The sequence below is a fragment of the Myotis yumanensis genome, unplaced genomic scaffold, assembly GCF_028538775.1.
Source record: "Myotis yumanensis isolate MYYU_CA2020_CCGP unplaced genomic scaffold, mMyoYum1.0.hap1 SCAF_2, whole genome shotgun sequence".
In the NCBI taxonomy this organism is placed as follows: domain Eukaryota; kingdom Metazoa; phylum Chordata; class Mammalia; order Chiroptera; family Vespertilionidae; genus Myotis; species Myotis yumanensis.
Window position 1 is genome coordinate 103,115,462 of NW_027223753.1, and position 20,057 is coordinate 103,135,518.

The following is a 20,057-nucleotide window of genomic DNA, read 5'->3' on the forward strand; positions in this document are numbered from 1 at the left end:
GATTTTTCTGTAATTATTTTTAAAAGTTTTAAAAATCATAATACATAAGCAATATATGGACTCCATTCCCATTGTACAAGTTTCAAGAAATATGTAGAATAAAACAAAACATGACAATCTGTCCCTTATCCTTTCCATAGCTCAGTGAACAGCTATTGAGAGAGAAAATCCACATTACACATCACAGACCTAGCAAGTTTAAGATCAACTGCTGTTTCTTTGTGTCCTTAGCATACAGACTTGATGGCCCTAACCAGTTTGGCTCAGTGAATAGAGCATCAGCCTGCAGACTGAAGGGTCCCAGGTTCGATTCCGGTCAAGGGCATGTACCTTGGTTGCGGGCACATCCCCAGTAGGGGGTGTGCAGGAGGCAGCTGATCGATGTTTCTCACTCTTCGATGTTTCTAACTCTCTATTCTTCTACCTTCCTCTCTGTAGAAAATCAATAAAGTATATTAAAAAAAAAAAAAGAAAACAGACTTGATGGACATACTTTGAGCATCTCAGGAGAATATTTTTTTCTGAATCCAAAGTAGTACTATTCTTCAGTAACTCCTACTTGCTCATAAATTTCTTCCTCTTTTTTTTTAAATTCTCACCTGAGGACATGCTTTTTCATTTATTTTAGAGGGAGGGAATGAGAGAGAAATATGGATGTGAGAGAGAAACATCAATCAGCTGCCTCCTGCATGTGCCCTGACCAGGAATTGAATTTGCCACCTTTTGGTGTATGGGACAATGCTCCAACCAACTGAGTAACACTGCCTAGGGCAAATTCCTTCCTCTTAACCCTTATTATTTAACACTAGAGGCCCAGTGCACAGATTCGTGCACTGGTGGGGTCCCTTGGCCTGGCCTGCGGGGATCAGGATAAGACCCTGCAACTGACAGTCTGACATCCCCCAAGGGGTCCTGGATTGCAAGAGGGCTCAGGCCAGGCCAAGGGACCCCACCAGTGCACGAATGTGTGCATCGGGCCTCTAGTATGCATATAAGATCTTTGGTTAATCTCTTCCCACCCTACCTTCTCCCCCCTTCCCTCTGAGATTCTTCAGTCTGTTCCATATTTCCACACCTGTGGTTTCTGCTCCTGTGTTGAGCGTCTGCCCCCTGGTGGTCAGTGTGTGTCATAGCTACCGGCCGGTCAGCGAGTCCAGTCACTTAGACTTTTATATATATAGATGAACAACTTCCTACCAAGTAGCTATTGTGATTTTTCTGTAATTATTTTTAAAAGTTTTAAAAATCATAATACATAAGCAATATATGGACTCCATTCTCATTGTACAAGTTTCAAGAAATATGTAGAATAAAACAAAACATGACAGTCTGTCCCTTATCCTTTCCATATTCTTTCTTTTCTGCCCAGAGATAATAACTTTTAACAGCCAAAAGCACATATAGGTATTTAAATACTCTTACTTTTTAAAATAAATGTAATAACTAATAAAATATGCAGTGTTCTGCCACTTCCTTTTTTAATGTAATATGTCTTGTAAAGTGAGTACATAGAAATCTACCTTATTATGTTTTATGGTAGCCCAGGAGTCCATGGTATGAATAGTTTATTCAGCAGCCCTCTACTAGCTGGTATTTAGGTTGTTTCCAAATGTATAAATGCTATGGCAATAAATGTCCTTGTACACATTATGTTTGTAAACATTCATGAAGAAATTTTGGACAGATTTCTAGATTAGAAGTTCTGGGTCAAATGGTGTAACCTTTTGTTCTTTAAGTGTTAATTGGGCCTGTTGTATTTTTAAAGACATAAGCCCATCTCCAGTGTGCTTAATAAAACTATGTAGTACCAGCATTTCCTCCTCCTTCATCTTCCTTTCCTCCTACTTTAGTGATCTTGCAGATGCTCTAGTGATCTTCCAGCTCTATGAAATGATCCGCGTGCCAGTCAACTGGAGCCGTGTCAACAAGCCTCCGTACCCTGCCCTTGGAGGGAACATGAAGAAGGTGAATGAAATAATGACCATGGCTATGTTTTTATTGTCCTGATATAAAACAGAGGATTTCAAGTTTTTCAAAGCTTAGTAAAGTATGATCTGTTCCCACAGTTCTGATTCAAACCAAATGTGTGAAGCTGAATAGCCTTTTCACAAGGGTGCTTTAATAAGTGTTTGGAAAGATGAAGGCAGTTTCCCCATGCAGAGACACCTTATATATAGATCATTTGTCGTCAGCAAGTCATAGTGTTTAATGTTCTTTGAAATGCATCATAAATGCATTTCTATTTTATAATTGCCATTACTTGCCAGATCTTTACTGCTTTTCAGTAACATTTTTCAACATATATTTATTGATTACTTGTACAGGGCAATGCAAGATATAAAATAGTACAAGGCATGGAGTAGGCCCTCAGGAAGCCTTAAGGAAGTTAGGGAGATATGTGCACAAATAACCACGATATGGCACAGTGTACACAGTAGTGAGTGTTAAGATTTCTAAGGGAGAAAAGACTACATGCTGCACATGTCATGTGAGGGTTCACGCAGAAGGTGGTTTTTGAGTTAGTCTTTGAAGAAAAGATAGAATTTTGTCAGGAGACTGGAGCGGGGGCTGAGTATTAGGAAGAGGTATAGAGATGGGAAAGTATAAAGTATTTCTGGGCATTTTCTGTTAGGTGAGAAGTGGATGTGAACACTAAAAGTTTGGATTGCAGCCAGAGCCTTGAATGTCAGATTAAAGAGTTTGGATTTTAAATTGTAAGCAGTGGGAAACCATTGAATATTTTTGAGCAGAGCAGTAACTTGATTATAGTTGGTGGGAGAATATCTGGCAGATGAATAATAAAGAGAAGTGCTCAGCTCCACTATTCTCCTTCCGCAAATGGGGGATATGTGGGGTCCTTGATTGAAGTTCTTGTTTGTTCTGTTGAATTGCTACTTTAATATTCAGCTTTGGTTTTGTGTTTTGCTTTCCTTTCTATCTTCTGTATCAGGCTCATTTGCTTTTAAGACTTTTAAAAATTTTTGTTTGTTAGTTTATTTTATTCATTAGATTCCACATAAGAGTGAAATCATATGGTACCTGTCTTTCTCTGATTGGCTTATTTCACTTTGCATAATACTTTCCATATCCATCCATGCTGTCACAAAGGGTAAGATGGCCTTCTTTCTTTTACAGCCAATTAGTATTCCATTCTGTAAATGTATCATAGCTTTTTTATCCAATAATCTACTGATGGGCACCTGGGCAGCTTCCAAATCTTGGATATTGTAAATAACACTGCAAAGACCATAAGGGTGCATATATTCCTTTGAATTAGAGTTTTGGGTTTCTTTGGGTAAATACCTAGAAGTGGGATCACTGGGTCAAATGGAAGTTCCATTTTTACTTTTTTGAGGTAACTACATACTGTTTTTCACAGTGGCTGCACCACTCTGCATTCCCACTAGCAAGCAGTGCACTTTTCTTCACATCCTCGCCAGTACTTGTTGTTGGTTGATTTGCTTTTAAGACTTTTAAATGTTTGTAATTTCATTTTACTTTATCCTTTCATTTAAAATGGTGTGAACACTATAAATATCTAAAAATAATAAATGGACTCAAATTGCTATAACTTGTCAACATGGCTGTTATGAAACTTATCTTCATTCTCATGATTTAAAAACTATCTCTAGTTGACTAAATGGAAATATGACCATATTCATGGCTGAAAAGAACAAATATTATAAAGATATTAAATTTTTTCAATTTAACTTTTAGGTAGAAAATAATTCCAGTTAGAATGCTAAGAATTCTCCTTTTGTATATGCATGAGCATTTATATATGTGTGTTGGGGTATGCAATTTATAGTGTAATTCTAAAGTTCCTCAAATAAACAGGCCTACAGCATAAGAGAAAATAAAGGCCACTACATAATACTAAAGATATTGATCCAACAAGAAGATATAACCATGGTAAACATGTATACACTCAATATAGGGGCACCTAGATATATTTAAAAAACTTCTAGAGGACTGTAAGGGAGAGATGGACAGCAATACAGTCATAGTAGGGGACTGTAACAACCGCTGACTCTACTGGATAGATATTCCAGACAAAAAATTAACAAGGAAACTGACTTTAAATGACACACTGGATCACAATGATTTGATTGACATTTATAGAACATTTCATACCAAAGCTGCAAAATATACATTCTTCTCAAGTGCACATGTGTTATTTCAAAGATAGGCCACATGTTAGAACACAAAACAAGTCTCTACACGTTCAAGAAGATTGAATCATATAAAGCATCCTCTCAGATCACAGTGGAATGAAATTAGAAATCAACTACAGTAAAAACACCCAATAACATTCAAACACACGGAAGCTAAATAGCATGTTATTAAACAATGAATGGGTTACCAATGAGATCAAGAAAGAAATAAAAAAAACTTCCTGGAAATAAATGAAGATGAACACACAACAACCCCAAATTTCTGGGACACAGCAAAAGCAGTCCTGAGAGGGAAGTTCATAGCACTACCAGCCTACTTCAAAAAACAAGAAAAATTATTAATAAACTAACCCTACAACTTAAAGAATTAGAGAATAAGAATGAAAAAAACAGATTAAGTAGAGGGAAGGAAGTAAAGTTTAGAGCAGAAATAAATGACATAGAGACTAAAAAATTAAATAAAATAGCTCTGGCTGGTTTTGCTCAGTGGATAGAGCATCAGCCTGCGGACTCAAGGGTCCCAGGTTCGATTCTGGTCAAGGTCATGTACCTTGGTTGCAGGCACATCCCCCGTGGGGAGTGTGCAGGAGGCAGCTGATCGATGTTTCTCTCTCATCGATGTTTCTAACTATCCCTCTCCCTTCCTCTCTGTAAAAAATCAATAAAATATATATAAAAAATAAAATATAATAAAATAAATGAAACCAAGAGTGGTTCTTTGAAAAGATAAATAAGATTGATGAACTATTAGCCTTACTCATCAAGAAACAAAGAGAGAGGACCCAAATAATATCAGAAATGAAAGCAGTGAAGTAACAACTGACACAAGAGAATACAAAGGATTGTAAGAAAATACTATGAACAACAAGCTGGACAATATGGATGAAATGGATAAATTCCTAAAAATATACAATCTTCCAAAACTGAATCAGGAAGAATCAGAAAACCTGAATAGGCCAATAACAACTGATGAAATAGAAACAGTAATAATACTAATAATGATAATAATAATAATAATAAAGAACTCCCAGCAAACAAAAGCTCTGGTCCGGATGGCTTCACAGGGGAGTTTTACCAAACATTCAAAGAAGAACTAACATCTATCTTCCTCAAAGTATGCCAAAAATCCAAGAGTAAGGAACACTTCCAAGTTCTTTCTATGAAGACAACATTGTCCTAATTCTAAAACCAGGTAAAGACACTACAAAGAAAGAGAACTATAGGCCAATATCCATGATAAACATAGATGCTAAAAATCCTCAACAAAATTCTAGCAAATCAGATCCAGCAATATATTAACAAGATCACACACCATGACCAAGTGGAATTTATTCCAAGGATGCAAGGGTGGTACAATATTCATAAATCAATAAATGTGATATATCACATAAACAAATTGAAAGATGAAAATCACATGATCATTTCCATAGATGCAAAAAAAGCATTTGACAAAATCCAACACCCTTTTTGATAAAAACTCTCAGCAAACTGAGAATAGAGGGAGCACATCTCAACATAATAAAGGCCAGATATGACAATCCTACAGTGAACATCCTATTCAATGGGCAAAAACTAAAAGTGTTGCCCTTAAGAACAGGAACAAGACAGGGATGTCCTCTTTAACCACTTTTATTCAACATAGTACTGGAAATCTAGCCACAGTGATCAGACAAGAAGAAGAAATAAAAGGCATCCAAATTGGAAAGAAGGAAGTAAAACTCTTATTACTTACAGATGACATGATATTGTACATAGAAAACCCTGAAGACTACACCAAAATACCACTGGGTTTAGTAAAGGAATTTGGCAATGTAGCATGATACAAAATTAACATCCAGAAATCTATGGCATTTTTATACACCAATAATAAATTTCCAGAAAGAAAAGCTAAACAAACAATTCCATTTACCACTGCAACAAAGAAATTAAGATACTTAGAAATAAATTTAATCAAGGAGGTAAAAGACTTGTATTCGGAAAACTACAGGATGTTGAAAAAGAGATAGAGAAAGATACAAATAAGTGGAAGAATATACTGTGTTCATGGATTGGTAGAAATATCATTATTAAAATGTCCATACTACCCAATGAAATCTACAGATTCAATGCAATCCCTTTGAAAATAACAACAGCATATTTCACAGATCTATAACAAATGCTCCAAAAATTTATATGGAACCAAAAAAGACCCCGAATAGTTCCAGCAATCTTGAGAAAGAAGAACAAAGTGGGAGGGATCACAATACCAGATATCAAGTTATACTACAGAGCCACTATACTCAACACAACCTGGTACTGGCACAAGAACAGGCATATAGATCAATGGAAGAGAACAGAGAGCCCAGAAATCAACCCAAGTCATTATGCTCAATTAATATTTTCAAAAGGAGGCAAGAACATACAGTGGAGTCAAGACAGTCTCTTCAATAAGCGGTGTTGGGAAAATTGGACAGAAACATGCACAAAAGTGAAACTAGAGCACCAACTTAACACCATACACAAGAATAAACTCAAATGGATAAAAGACTAAAATGTTAAGTCATGAAACCATAAAAATCTTAGAAGAAACCATAGGCAGCAAAATTTCAGACATCTTTCGTAGCAATATGTTTATGTATACATCTCCTAGGGCAGTGGTCGGCAAACTCATTAGTCAATGGAGCCAAATATCAACAGTACAATGATTGAAATTTCTTTTGAGAGCCAAATTTTTTAAACTTAAACTATATAGGTAGATACATTGTTATTAACTTAATTAGGGTACTCCTAAGGCTTAGGAAGAGCCACACTCAAGGGGCCAAAGAGCGGCATGTGGCTTGCGAGCCGCAGTTTGCCAACCACGGTCCTAGGGCAAAGGAGAAAACAAACAAATGGGACTATGTCAAAATGAAAAGCTTCTGCACAGCAAAAGAAACTATCAACAAAGTGAAAGGGGAGCCTACTCTATGGGAGAACATATTTGGCAATGATGCATTTGATAAAATTTAATATCCAAAATATACAAAGAACTCATACAACTTAACAAAACAAAGACAAACAATCCAATTTCAAAATGGGCCAAGGACCTAAATAGTTTCCAAAGTGGATATTCAGATGGCCAAGAGACATATGAAAATGCTCAGTCACTGATCATCAGAGAGTTGCAAATTAAAATGACAATGAGGTATCACCTCACACCTGTTAGAATGGCTGTCATCAACAACTCAACAAATGACAAGTGCTGGTGAGGATGTGGAGAAAAGGGAACCCTAGTGCACTGCTGGTGGGAATGCAGATAGCTGCAGACACTATGGAAAACAATATAGAGTTTCCTTAAAAATTAAATATGGAACTGCCATTTGACCCAGTGATCTCACTTCTTGGAATATAACCTAAGAGACCTGAAACGTCAATCAGAAAGAATGTATGTACCCCTATGTTCACAGCAGCACATTTTACAATAGCTAAATCTTCAAACAGTGCAAGTGCCCATCAGTAGATGAGTGGATAAAAAAGCTGTGGTACATTTATACCATGGGATACTATGCAGCAGTAAAAAAGAAGGAACTCTTACCATTTGCAACAGCTTGGAGGGACCTAGAGAGTATTGTGCTGAGCAAAATAAGCCAGTCAGCGATAGACAAGTGTCACATGATCTCACTCATAAGTGGAATCTAATGAACAAAATATATCTAGAGACACAGAAGCATGGAACAGATTGTGGAATCTCAGAGGGAAGGTGCAGTGGGTGGATGGGTGGGAAGAGATTAACCAAAGAACTTTTATGCATATATGCATAACCCAAGGACACAGACAATAGGGTGGTGATTTCCTGGGGCAGTGGACAGGGGTTGGCTACAAGAGACCAATGGGGGAAAAGGGGACATATGTAATACTTTCAAAAATAACAATTTAACTTAAAGAAAAACAGACCTAAATCTTTTTAAAAAATATTTTTATTTTTAAATTATTATAAAGCTAAAGTAATTGAAATAGTTTAATACGTATATAAGAATGGAATGGATTAGAGTAGCCTAGAAACCGACCCTAAAATACATGTAGTTAATGTATGATAAGGTGCTTGCTAAAATCAGTAGGGAAAGGAAGGATCATCCAAAAAATGATGCCAAAACATTGATTAACTCTTTCATTAGGGAAAAAAGTGATCTACACCAAAATAAATTCCAAATGTGTTCAAGGTAAAGACTTAAAGGGTTAAATATAATAAATAACACTTAAAATCAGATGAATGAGACAAACAACAAGTATTGATAAGGATGTGGAGAAAGGGGAACCTTGTGCACTGTTGGTGGGAATGCAGATTGGTGCAGCCACTATGGAAAAGAGTATGGAGGGTCCTCAGATAATTAAAAATGGAAATGCTTTATGACCCAGCAATTCTACTTTTGGGTATTTATCCAAAGAAACCCCAAACACTAATCTGAAAGAATATGTGCACTCTTATGTTCATTTTAGTGTTATTTACAATAGCCAAGACTTGGAAGAAACCCAAGTGCCCATCAATAGATAAATAGTTTAAAAAGATGTGATACATTTACACAATGGAATACTACTCAGCCATAAAAAATAATGAAATTATACCATTTGAACAGTATGGATGGACCTAGAGGGTATTATGCTCAGTGAAATAAGTCAGTCAGATGTGTTCCACATGTGTTCACTTATATGTGGAACTTAAAGAACAAAATAAATGAACAAAGTTGAAGCAGACTCAGACACAGAGACTGGACTAGTGATTGCCAGAGGGAAAGGGGATTGGAGGACTGGGTGAAAGAGGTGAAAGGATTAAGAAATAGAAATTTGTAGTTTCAGAATAGTTATGGGGATATAAAGTGCAGCATCTTATCTAATAAAAGAGAAACACGCGAATTGACCGTACCTCCGCTACACTCACAAGCCACGCCCACCAGCCAATCAGGAGCGAGTATGCAAATAAACCCAACCAAGATGGCGGCGGCCACGGAGCTGGAGCAAACAGGAGGCTTGGGTTGCCCCTGGCAATGGAGGAAGCCAAGCTTCCCGCCTTCCCTGGCCGGCTGTGGGCTCCGCTCAAGGCTACAAAGTTTCAATTATAGAAGATAAATAAATCCCAGATACCTGCTTCCAGCCGCTGTGGCCTCTGCTCAAGAAGGGTCTGGGAGCCTGGGTTGCCCAGAGCTGTGGCCAGCCTGCAAACAGCCATCAGCCCCTCACCCAGGCTGGCCACACCCTCATGGGGTGAGGGTCCTCACTGGGGGGATTGGCCAGCCTGTAAACAGCCATCAGCCCCTCACCCAGGCTGGCCACGCCCCCCCCCCCAGCAGGGACCCTCACCCCATGGGGGCGTGGCTGGCCTGCAAACCACCAAAGGCCCCTCGCCGGCCACCCCATGCCCAAAGGGGACCCCCACCCTGATCTGGGACACCCTTCAGGGCAAACCAGCTGGCCTCCACCCGTGCACCAGGCCTCTATCTATACTAATAAAAGGGTAATATGCTAATTATACTGGGAGACCTTCCAAGAGACCTTCCGGACATTCTTCTGGACAAAGCCATGGTGGCAGGGCTGAGGTAGAGGCGGTTAGAGGCCAAGAGGGGAGGGCAATTGTGGGTGATCAGGCTGGTGGGAGGCGGGGTTGTTGGGGGTAAGCAGACCAGCAGGGGGGCCAGTTGGGGGCAAGCAGACCATCAGTGGGGCTCAGTTGGAGGTGATCAGAACAGCGGAGAGGGGGCAGTTTGGAGTGAGCAGACCAGCAGGGGGGCAGTTGGGGGTGAGCAAGCCAGTGCAGAGGGAAGGTGGGGGCAAGCAGGCAAGCAGGAGGGGCCATTGGGGGTGATAAGGCTGGTGGGGGGCATTTGGGGGCAAGCAGGCTGGCGGTGGGGGGCAGTTGGGGGCGAGCAGGCCAGCAGGCAGAGTGGTTAGGGGCAATCAGGCAGGCAGGCAGGCAGGTGAGTGGTTAGGAGCCAGAAGTCCTGGATTTCAAGAGGGATGTCCAACTGCCAGTTTAGGCCTGATCCCTGTAAACCAGCAGTAGGACATCCTTCGAGGAGTCCCAGATTGGAGAGGGTGCAGGCCAGGTGAGGAACACCCCCTCCCCCATGCATGAATTTCATGCACCGGGCCACTAGTAGGGAATATAATAAAAAATATTGCCACAACTATGTATGGTGCCCATTGGGTATGGAAATATCAGGGGGAACAGTATAAAAGTATATGATTGTCAAAGAATTTAATTACTTAGACTTCATGTAGGACAGTTGGCAGGGATTGGCAATGTTTTTTGATTAAGCCAACTGCTAGATGGTGGTCAAACTGATGTTTTTAAGAGGTATATATAAGGCACGTGGTCAAAAATTGTTACTAAATATGCTATACACTTGAAACTCTTTTTTAAAATATATTTTTATTGATTTCAGAGAGGATGGGAGAGGGAAAGAGATATAAACATCAATGATGAGAGAGAATCACTGATTGGCTACCTCCTGCACACCCCCTACTGGGGATGGAACCTGCAACCCAGGAATGTGACCTGACTGGGAATCGAACCGTGACTTCCTGGTTCATAGGTTGACACTCAATCACTGAACCACACTGGCCCGACTACACCTGAAACTATTTTAAAATAATACTGAATGTATCTGTAATTGGAATATAAAAAATGAAAGTTGTGCTTAACATTTACAACTCGAAGGAATGTGCTATATTTTTTGCATTTTTTATGATTAAAGTCTACACATACAGACAGATAAAAAAAGGTAAATTACTATCTACTCTTGTAATGGTAAAGAAATTTCAAAGAAATAAATATATAATAGATTACATATAAATTTTAAACTTATGTATATAAAAATAAACACCATAAGCAAAATTAAAAAGCAAAAATAACAACAATAAACTTGGAAACATGTTTGCAACAAATATGACAGATAGTTTATATATATATAAAGTCTAATATGTAAAGTATCCCCTTGGGAGTTCGATCGGGAGACTGTGAGTTCAATCACTCACTATGACGTGCGTTGACCACCACGGGGCAGCGCGGAACATGGCGGGTGACCAGCATAGGTGGCTGGGCACTAAGGGAGGAGGCAGGGAGCAGGGAACCTGATGGGCCCTGATCACCAGCCAGGCCTAGGGACCCTATCCATGCCTCTAGTCCTTAACATATAAATAGTTCATACAAACCAATATCTATTTTATTTTATTTTATTTTATTTTATTTTATTTATTTTTTTTTAAAATATATTTTATTGATTTTTTACAGAGAGGAAGGGAGAGGGATAGAGAGTTAGAAACATCGATGAGAGAGAAACATCGATCAGCTGCCTCCTGCACATCTCCTCCTGGGGATATGCCCGCAACCAAGGTACATGCCCCTGACCGGAATCGAACCCGGGACCCTTCAGTCCACAGGCCGACGCTCTATCCACTGAGCCAAACCGGTTTCGGCAAACCAATATCTAGAACTTGATTGCTATTACTAAAATTATAATAGCAAAATAGGATAGTGAAGAATATGAGTGAACAATTTTCAAAACAAGAAGTAAGATGGGTAATATACAATCAATATTTTTCATCCACAATAGAGAAATGCAACTTAAAATAAGAAACATTTGGAATGCACTGCACCCAGTGTTAGAGGTAATGCTCATTTGCATAACCTTTCTGGATTCAGTTTGGTAATACATTATCAGTAATCTTCAAAAAGTCCTTTAATTTAACAATTTCACTTGTTACCTGTCATTATGAAACAATCAGAAAAACAGGAAGTTGTGTGCCAAAATACTCATCATAGCAATATTACAGAGCAAAAAATGAAAACAATGTAATTGTTCCATAATGGGTTAATGAATTAGGGGTATACACATAAAATGAAGTAAGATGTATCATTAAAAATAGCATTTTTAGATCTTAGCCGGTTTGGCTTAGTGGATATGGCATTTGCCTGTGGACAGAAGGGTCCAGGTTTGATTCTGGTCAAGGGCACATGCCGGGCTGTGGGCTAGATCCCCAGTAGGGGGCGATCTTGCAGGAGGCAGTGGATTAATGATTCTCTCTCATCATCATTGATGTTTCACTCTCTCTCCCTCTCCCTTCCTCTCTGAAATCAATAAAAATATATATATTTTTTAAAATAGCATTTTTAGTATTTTACTAATAGTGACATGGAAATGAGCGGGATAAAATATGGCATATGTATATATGAATCAAATTTGTTTAAAATACACACAGAGAGACATGCATTCAAAAAGGACTTCTTCAGATTTCTAAAATAAATATGTATTTATAGTCTTTATACTTTAAAAAACTATTTTTAAAAATAAGACAAAAAGGAAATGTGTCATAATGTTAATGACATATATTCATATTTTTCAGTATTTCTAGTGGTTGGACTTGCCTAAATTTTAAATTTTATTTGATTTGTGTATGATTCTAATCAGAAGTAGAATTCAGAAAATTCGTTAACTAATTTCAAATAAGTTCTTTAAATAAAATTTTTATTTTATTTTTTGCATTTATTATTTTTTAATCTTTATTGTTGAAAGTATTAGATATGTCCCCTTTCCCCCTATTGACCTTCATCACCCTATTGTCTGTGTCCATGGGTTATGCATAGATGCATACAAGTTCATTGGTTTATCTCTTCCTGACCACACACCCTCCTCTGCCTTCCCTCTGCGGTTTGACAGTCTGTTAGATGCTTCAATGTCTCTGGATCTATTTTTGTTCATCAGTTTATGTTGTTCATTAGATTCCACATATGAGTAAGACCATGTGATACTTATTTTTCTCTGACTGGCTTATTTCACTTAAATAAAAATTTTAGATGCAAAATATAACAGGAAAACAAAAATTGAACCAGTCATTATACCTGGAATTTTTTATGTTAAGCATAAGGTGTCACAAATGAATCATAAGTGGGGTGCTTCTTTTAACATATACTAGCTGTTTAAGGCTTGAAATAAATTTAGTATGTTTAAAAAATAAGTCCTTCATTATTTCTTCAGTGTTTCTTTTCCCTTGGAATCCTGCATCCCATTATGTAACTTTTTCATTTTCCAAATGATTTAAGCTTTATTTTTGTCCAAAGTATTTGAAGTGCTTAGTAATCATTTCTTCTATTAATGCTGTGCTCTCAATTTTTTTATTTTTTGCTTTCTTTGTGTTCATTCTTATCTTTAACAGGGTCTTCATCTTTTAGCCTGACAACTCTAGGCATTTCCAAGGCCCAGTTCTTGCCCAGTGCTCTAAACTTTGTATATTTTTATCTTCAGAGAGCAGATTCATTTTTAGGTGTTAAGTACTACCATAAATATGGCTTACTTCTAGGAACCTAATTTCTTATTCTTTCTTTAGTTTTGTTTTCAAATATTAAGTTTTTTGCCAAATTTGAAATCAAATGTTGCCAAAAAATAGAACACATCCTTTTCCTTATGTTGGCATCCATTTCTAGTTTTCCTTTCATTGACGGTCATATCCAGTATCTTAGGCCTCTAGACTAGTAATTCTGACCTTCTTTCTCACCCTTATTCCCCTCAGGAAATTTGTCAAACTATAAAACAAATGGTCTTTCATTGAAACACATTTTATATTGAAGTGCTTATTACAATTTGCTGGAAAAGTCTCCTAATGAAATGGGTGTCAGTCGAAAATATGCTGGTTTTTATCTCTCCAGTTCACACTGTTACATAATCAGAGCTCTGATGCTATTTTTCATAAATTAGGAATTGGTTCCATTTTTAAAAATCTGTGTATTTCTATAGCATATACTTCTAGTACACAGACTAAATTTATAATGTAATATGACTAGTAGGAAAAATAAAGAATATTGGAATATTATTTATTTCCAGAAAATGAATACATATCAAAGATTTTATTTAACTTACTAAGGGAGCCAAGCAGATATTACAGCAGGTTCAAATGAATTTCTTGCATTTTTATTTATAACACACTGACTTTTGGGAATTTGAATTCTCTTTTTTAAAGAACAATGCCCATTTATTTGTGCAAATTCTGTTATTGTGAGGTCCCTTTCTCATCTTTTCTGGAAATGTTTTCTTATTCATAGAAAAAGCATCTGTGTGTCTTCAGTTGAAATGTTTTCCAATGAGGCTTCAACTAATTTGGGAAAGAAAATCAGGAGAAGCCAGTTATACTATATTTCTTAACTAAAGTTTACTTTATTCTAAAAAGTATTTAGTACATACTTTTTAAGTACTGGTGATACATTATAAGATTATAAGAGCTTACAATTTGGGTGGAGAAAAAAGACTCAACTTCATAAGAATTTATATATATATATATATATATATATATATCATTATCCTGTATAATAAATTGGTAATATGCAAATTAACCCTCACATCCTCACAAGATGGCTGCCTATGACCAGGCCAGCAGGGAGGTTAATGAGGGACGACCAAAGGACTGAACAAGCAAGCTGCGTGGGGCGACCAGGCCGGCAGGAGGGTTAGTGAGGGACAACCAAACGACTGAACAGCAGGCTGTGTGGGGCAAACAGGCTGGCAGGGGGACAGTTGGGGGTGACCAGGCTGGCAGAAGCGGGCAGTTAGGGGTGACCAGGCCAGCAAGGGGGGTAGTAAAAGGCGACCAGGCTGGCAGGGGGGTGTAGTTAGGGGTAACCAGGCTGGCGGGGGGGTGCAGTTTGGGGTGACCAGGCTGGCAGGGGGGCAGTTGGGGCAACCAGGCTAGCAGGGAGGACAGTTGGGGGCAACTAGGCTGGCGGGGGGGGGGGGGGCAGTTAGTGGCAACCAGGCCAGCAGGGGTGGCAGTTAAGAGCGAACAGGCCAGCAGGGAGGGGGCAGTTGGGGGCGACCTGGCCAGCAGCAGGAGGCAGTTAGGGTCGACCAGGTAGGCAGGCAGGTGAGCAATTAGGAGCCAGCAGTCCAGGATTGTGAGAGGGATGTCCGACTGCCAGTTTAGGCCCGATCCCCGGTATTGGGCCTAAACCAGCAGTCGGACATCCCCCAAGGGGTCCTGCATTAGAGAGGGTGCAGGCTGGGCTGAGGGGACCCCCCTCCCCCTCCCTGTGCACGAATTTTGTGCACCAGGCCTCTAATGTGTGTGTGTGTGTGTGTGTGTTCATTCATCAGATTCTTACTGTAGGCAGGGCACTGTGCTAGGTCCTGGCCTCGGTTAGGGAAGAGTATGATACAGATTTGCACACATTGTAGTTTTTGCCCTTTAAAATGAGCTTATGCTATGGTTAGCAAAGAAAGTACATCAAATGCTAAGTATAAGTATATGATGATACATAAGCATTATAAAATAAGCAGTATTGGGAGTTCAAACATGGGATAGATTATCATCAGCTGGTACAGTTAAGGTTAAGCTTTTGCTGAAGAAAGTGAGCTAAAAGGGGAATTTCAGAGGATGAGAAAGATCTAGATAAAAAATATCAGAGATGACTTAGACTCTTAATGAAACAATTTCTTCTCTTTTCCTTAATTTTTAAGTTTAGGCAGAACTATATTTATTATCTCTATCAATGGAATGCAGGAAACCTAGGTTTTTAGTCAAAGATCTGCCATTAATAAGCTGTGTAATCTTGGATAGTCAAGACTTTTAAAGTAAGAGAGGATCTTAAAATTTTCAGTTGTTTATCTAGGTTAACCCCTCAGTGCTTTTGATATTTTCAACTATAAAGTTGGAATAATTAATTTCTTAATTTCACTGAATTATTATGAAATGAAGTTCTGTAATATAAATTTAAGGTGTCATCATAGCTATCTTTCAAATGACTGAACTAGTTTGGCAGATTCAAGAGATATATTCTTTAAAATTTGTTTTTATACCAAAACTTTTACTTACTTATAGATTGAAAACTGTAACTATGCAGTGGATCTTGGGAAGAATAAGGCCAAATTCTCCTTGGTTGGCATTGCTGGGCAGGACCTAAATGAAGGAAATTCAACACTGACACTGGCATTGGTATGGCAGCTAATGAGAAGGTAAAGGCTGCGATGTTAATAGCAACACTGTGGATTTCTTTTTAAAAATCCTTTGAACTAAAGTTTTAGTTCATTTGGAAGAATAACAAACACAGAATAAATATACTACAAAAATATTAATTTTTAAATGATTGTTGATACTATATTCTTTGTAAATAATTCCTTTTTTAATAGTGGATAAATCTGTAGAAACAATCACTATTCTTAAAAACTGCGTTGAATGGAGTTGTTTTAATTTTTTTAATACCAGATAGTAGTTTTTGTTTCTCATTACTGAGCTTTGTAACTTTGGATTGTAACTAAGTGCAAAAACCAGGTTGAAATTAAAAATAGTTATTAGAATTGAATATTTCTTAAATATTTATCTAAATATTGATATAAATGATGTGGGAACAGATTCCACCCCTTTCAGTCTCAAATATACATCTTTTCTGTTACAGGTACACATTGAATGTGTTATCAGATCTTGGAGAAGGTGAAAAAGTCAATGATGAGATTATAATTAAATGGGTCAATCAGACTCTTAAAAGTGCAAACAAAAATACTTCTATTTCCAGCTTCAAGGTAATCAAAGCTATTTTAAAAATTTTTGGTAAGAAATTAAGTGTAGGAATAAACTTTATTGAGAATTACATTGGTTTAGTTTCAGGATTACATTAATGTTATATCTCAGGATCACAATTTGTGAGCTTAGGCATACTAATTATTTGGCATGTGTAAACCAAAACTGTACAGTGTGAATTCTTATATTTTTGATTCGTTGTCCTATTGAGTATAAATGCAGGTTAATGTTATCAGGTTCTGATATTCTAATCTTAAAAAGAAATAGAATAGAGCAATAAAATAGAATTGTCAGATGAAAAAGAAAGCTAAAAAGCCATTGTTTATATAGGATCTGTAATGTTTTGTGCTCCCTAGCAGCAGTCTCAGAATTGTATTGACATCATTTCCAAGGCATAGCAGAGCCAGCCAAACCAATTCAAGTGGGAATTGAAAAAACTGGTAGGAAAAGAAAATCTTATCATGTGGCTTCATAATGGCATTTAATGCTCACTTCCAAGCATTTGTGGATGATTCATAAAGCACTCGAAATGTAATTTGCACATGCATACCCACTAATTGTCATACATTTCCATTGTTTTGCTTTTGCATGCAAGCTGATGTTAGCTACAACTAAGCATGTCTGCTTGTATCCATTCATTCAGTGAGCCTTGTGTTTGTAATTTCATTATAAGTGATAAATCAGCAATTTGTATTTTTATAGTAAAATGAGAGTGCAAACAGATGAATCCCTAAGTTCTCCTAAGACTTATCTATCCATCTTTATTCTCTTCTTTGCCTTTGCTCTATATGTTTAACAACATTGTAGAGTAGAAGAAATGTCAGAAATTGATAAATTCAATCTTCTCATCTTTACCTAAACTGAGCCCCAAAGTGGTTTTAATAGGATAGCTCAGTGATCGGCAAACTGCGGCTCTCGAGCCACATGCGGCTCTTTGGCCCCTTGAGTGTGGCCATGAAGTTTCAATCGCACTGTACGTGTGCGCCCGCACATGGTATTTTGTGGAAGAGCCACACTCAAAGGGCTGCAGTTTGCCGACCACTGGAGCTGGATTTTGGCAAGAGATATTGCCTGTGTTCTGGTGGTTCAAGTGTGTTTTTTCTTTTCCATCTTGGAAGGAACTAATGACATTGAGTTTTTATTGTTGCTTATTAAAAAAAAAAAAGAATTTCAGTCCATGATTTGTTACATTTTAGACATAAAACACAACATAGAAATGTAAAATAGCAAAGGAGACATGTAAAATTCTCCAATTGACAGTCATTCATTAAAATTGTTATACTGTAACTTAATGCATTTGTACTTTAATTTATAAAAAACAATTTGTGTATAATCAAATAAAATACAGTGAGAAAACATTTAGGAACAAATTAATAAGTTTTTATTGAGCTTTTGCCAGTAACATTTCTAGGCAAAGAAGAAGATATAGAATATAAGAAATTATTTAGCCCTCAGAGTGTTCACCATTTACTTGAAAGGCAAATTTGTATAACTGAGAAGGTAATGATATTATAGTCATTAATTAATGCAACTACTATTATGGATAAATCTAACTGATCGTTTCCAACTGAATGGTCAGTGAAGAGTGATGAAGAAAGTTGGATTTGATTTGAGCACCATGGAGAGGAGGGATTTGAATTGGTGGAGAACAAGAGTGGTGTAACAAGCTAGAAGGGGTCCATCTTGAATAAAGGCAAGTCTGAGAAGGTTAGGAGAAATAGTTTGGCTAGAGAAGCAGGTTCCTAAGGGATACAATGCAAGATATAGGCTGGGTTAATATTGTGGAGAAATCTGGCCTTAATAAAGAATATTGGTAAGGGCAGTAATGTAAGAAGAGTGACTATTTTAAGAATACTGTTCTGCATGTGGTGAGCAGATGGCTGGAGGAAGAATAGTTTAAATCCAAGGACATTATATAAGAAGCTGAGGCTGAATTCAGGTATGAAGTAAAGAATCTGGAGGTAGGGTGGTCACTGAGAATGTTAAGAATGAATAATATTTGCTATTGTAAAAGAATAGGTATGATTTGGCTTCTTGATTTAGGGAAACACTGCAGAGATTTTTCAAATCAGGTTAAAACTCCTGATTTGGGGGCCTGGGTAAATGGAAAACAAAGTAAAACAATAATGGGGATGTCATGAGGTTCAGCTGCTTTCTGGAAAAGAAGATGAATTCAGTTTTAAGCTTGTTGAATTTGAGGTAATTTTCAGGAAGTGAGGAGCTGGATGAAAGGAGATATCAAAACTGGGAATACAGCCTGGCTGGTGTTGCTCAGTAGTTGAGTATTGACCTATGAATCTGGAAGTCACAGTTCGATTCCTGGTCAGGGCACATGTCCGGGTTGTGGGTTCGATCCCCAGTAGGGGGTGTACAGGAGGCAACCAATCAATGATTCTCTACAATCATTGATGTTTCTATCTCTCTCTCCCTCTCCCTTCCTCTATCAATAAAAACTTAAAAAACAACAACCGGGAATACATACTTGGTGATCAGTTGAATAGAAGAAATAGTTGAGAATGGGTGCACACAAGCTCTTTGAGAGAATTCATTGAGAAAAGTAGACTTGAGAGTATGGTTTTATTTAACACTAGGCGGCAGAAACATACTGTGGAAGTGCTTGGCATTTAGTAGGTGCTTGACATAAAACTCTAGATTGTAAATAGTTAAGAAATTTGGTAGTGAATGCTAAAAATAGTTGGGGTTGGAGAGGTTTTTTCCAACTGTAGAAGGCATTATAATTGAAAGCCATAAGTAGTACTAGCAAGAACCATAATTAAGTCAGTGCTATACCTAGAAATTTCAGAAAAGTCAAGTTTACCCTTTTTAGTTGTCAAGTAATTTTCCCTCACAAAGAATATCAGGAGGCGGTATATTAGCCATAATAATAATCATAATTGTCATTTATTGAGTTCTATGTGTCACTATGTTAAACACTTTACACATTATTATTTCTTTTTTCCACAACTCTATAAACAAAAAGATGAGCATTAGAAAAATTAAATAACGTGTCCACTGTCATCTACACTAATAAAAGAGAAACATGGTAATTAGCGTATGAACGCTACCCTTCCCATTGGCTAATCAGCATATCCTTATGCAAATTAACTGGCAGCCAAGATGGCGGCCGGTAGCCATTCACTGAAGCGAAGAGGGAGGCTTGCTTGCTCCAGTGACTGCGGACTCCAACGTTCCCCGCCAAACTTGCCGGCCTCTCAGCTGCAACTCTAAGCAACTATGTACTATGTTGCAAATAAAAAGCTAAACAAAACCCCAGAAACCAGCTGGACTGAAAGCCAGCCGGACCGCAACGTTGTATCGATGTTTTCAGCAGTGAGGCCTCAGAGCTAAAGCTGGCCCAGAATAAAAAAA

General features: G+C 37.7%; 1 protein-coding gene across 3 annotated transcripts in view; it reads left to right on the forward strand.

Moving 5' to 3' along the window:
- Nucleotides 1-20,057, forward strand: part of PLS1 (plastin 1) — a 208,794-nt gene that overhangs the window by 177,197 nt on the left and 11,540 nt on the right. For all 3 annotated transcript variants that reach the window (XM_070405916.1, XM_070405914.1, XM_070405915.1), the window contains 3 exons: nucleotides 1,851-1,965; nucleotides 15,993-16,126; nucleotides 16,567-16,690. In XM_070405916.1, coding sequence (XP_070262017.1) covers nucleotides 1,851-1,965; nucleotides 15,993-16,126; nucleotides 16,567-16,690 — 373 coding nt within the window. The remainder of the gene's footprint in view (nucleotides 1-1,850; nucleotides 1,966-15,992; nucleotides 16,127-16,566; nucleotides 16,691-20,057) is intronic.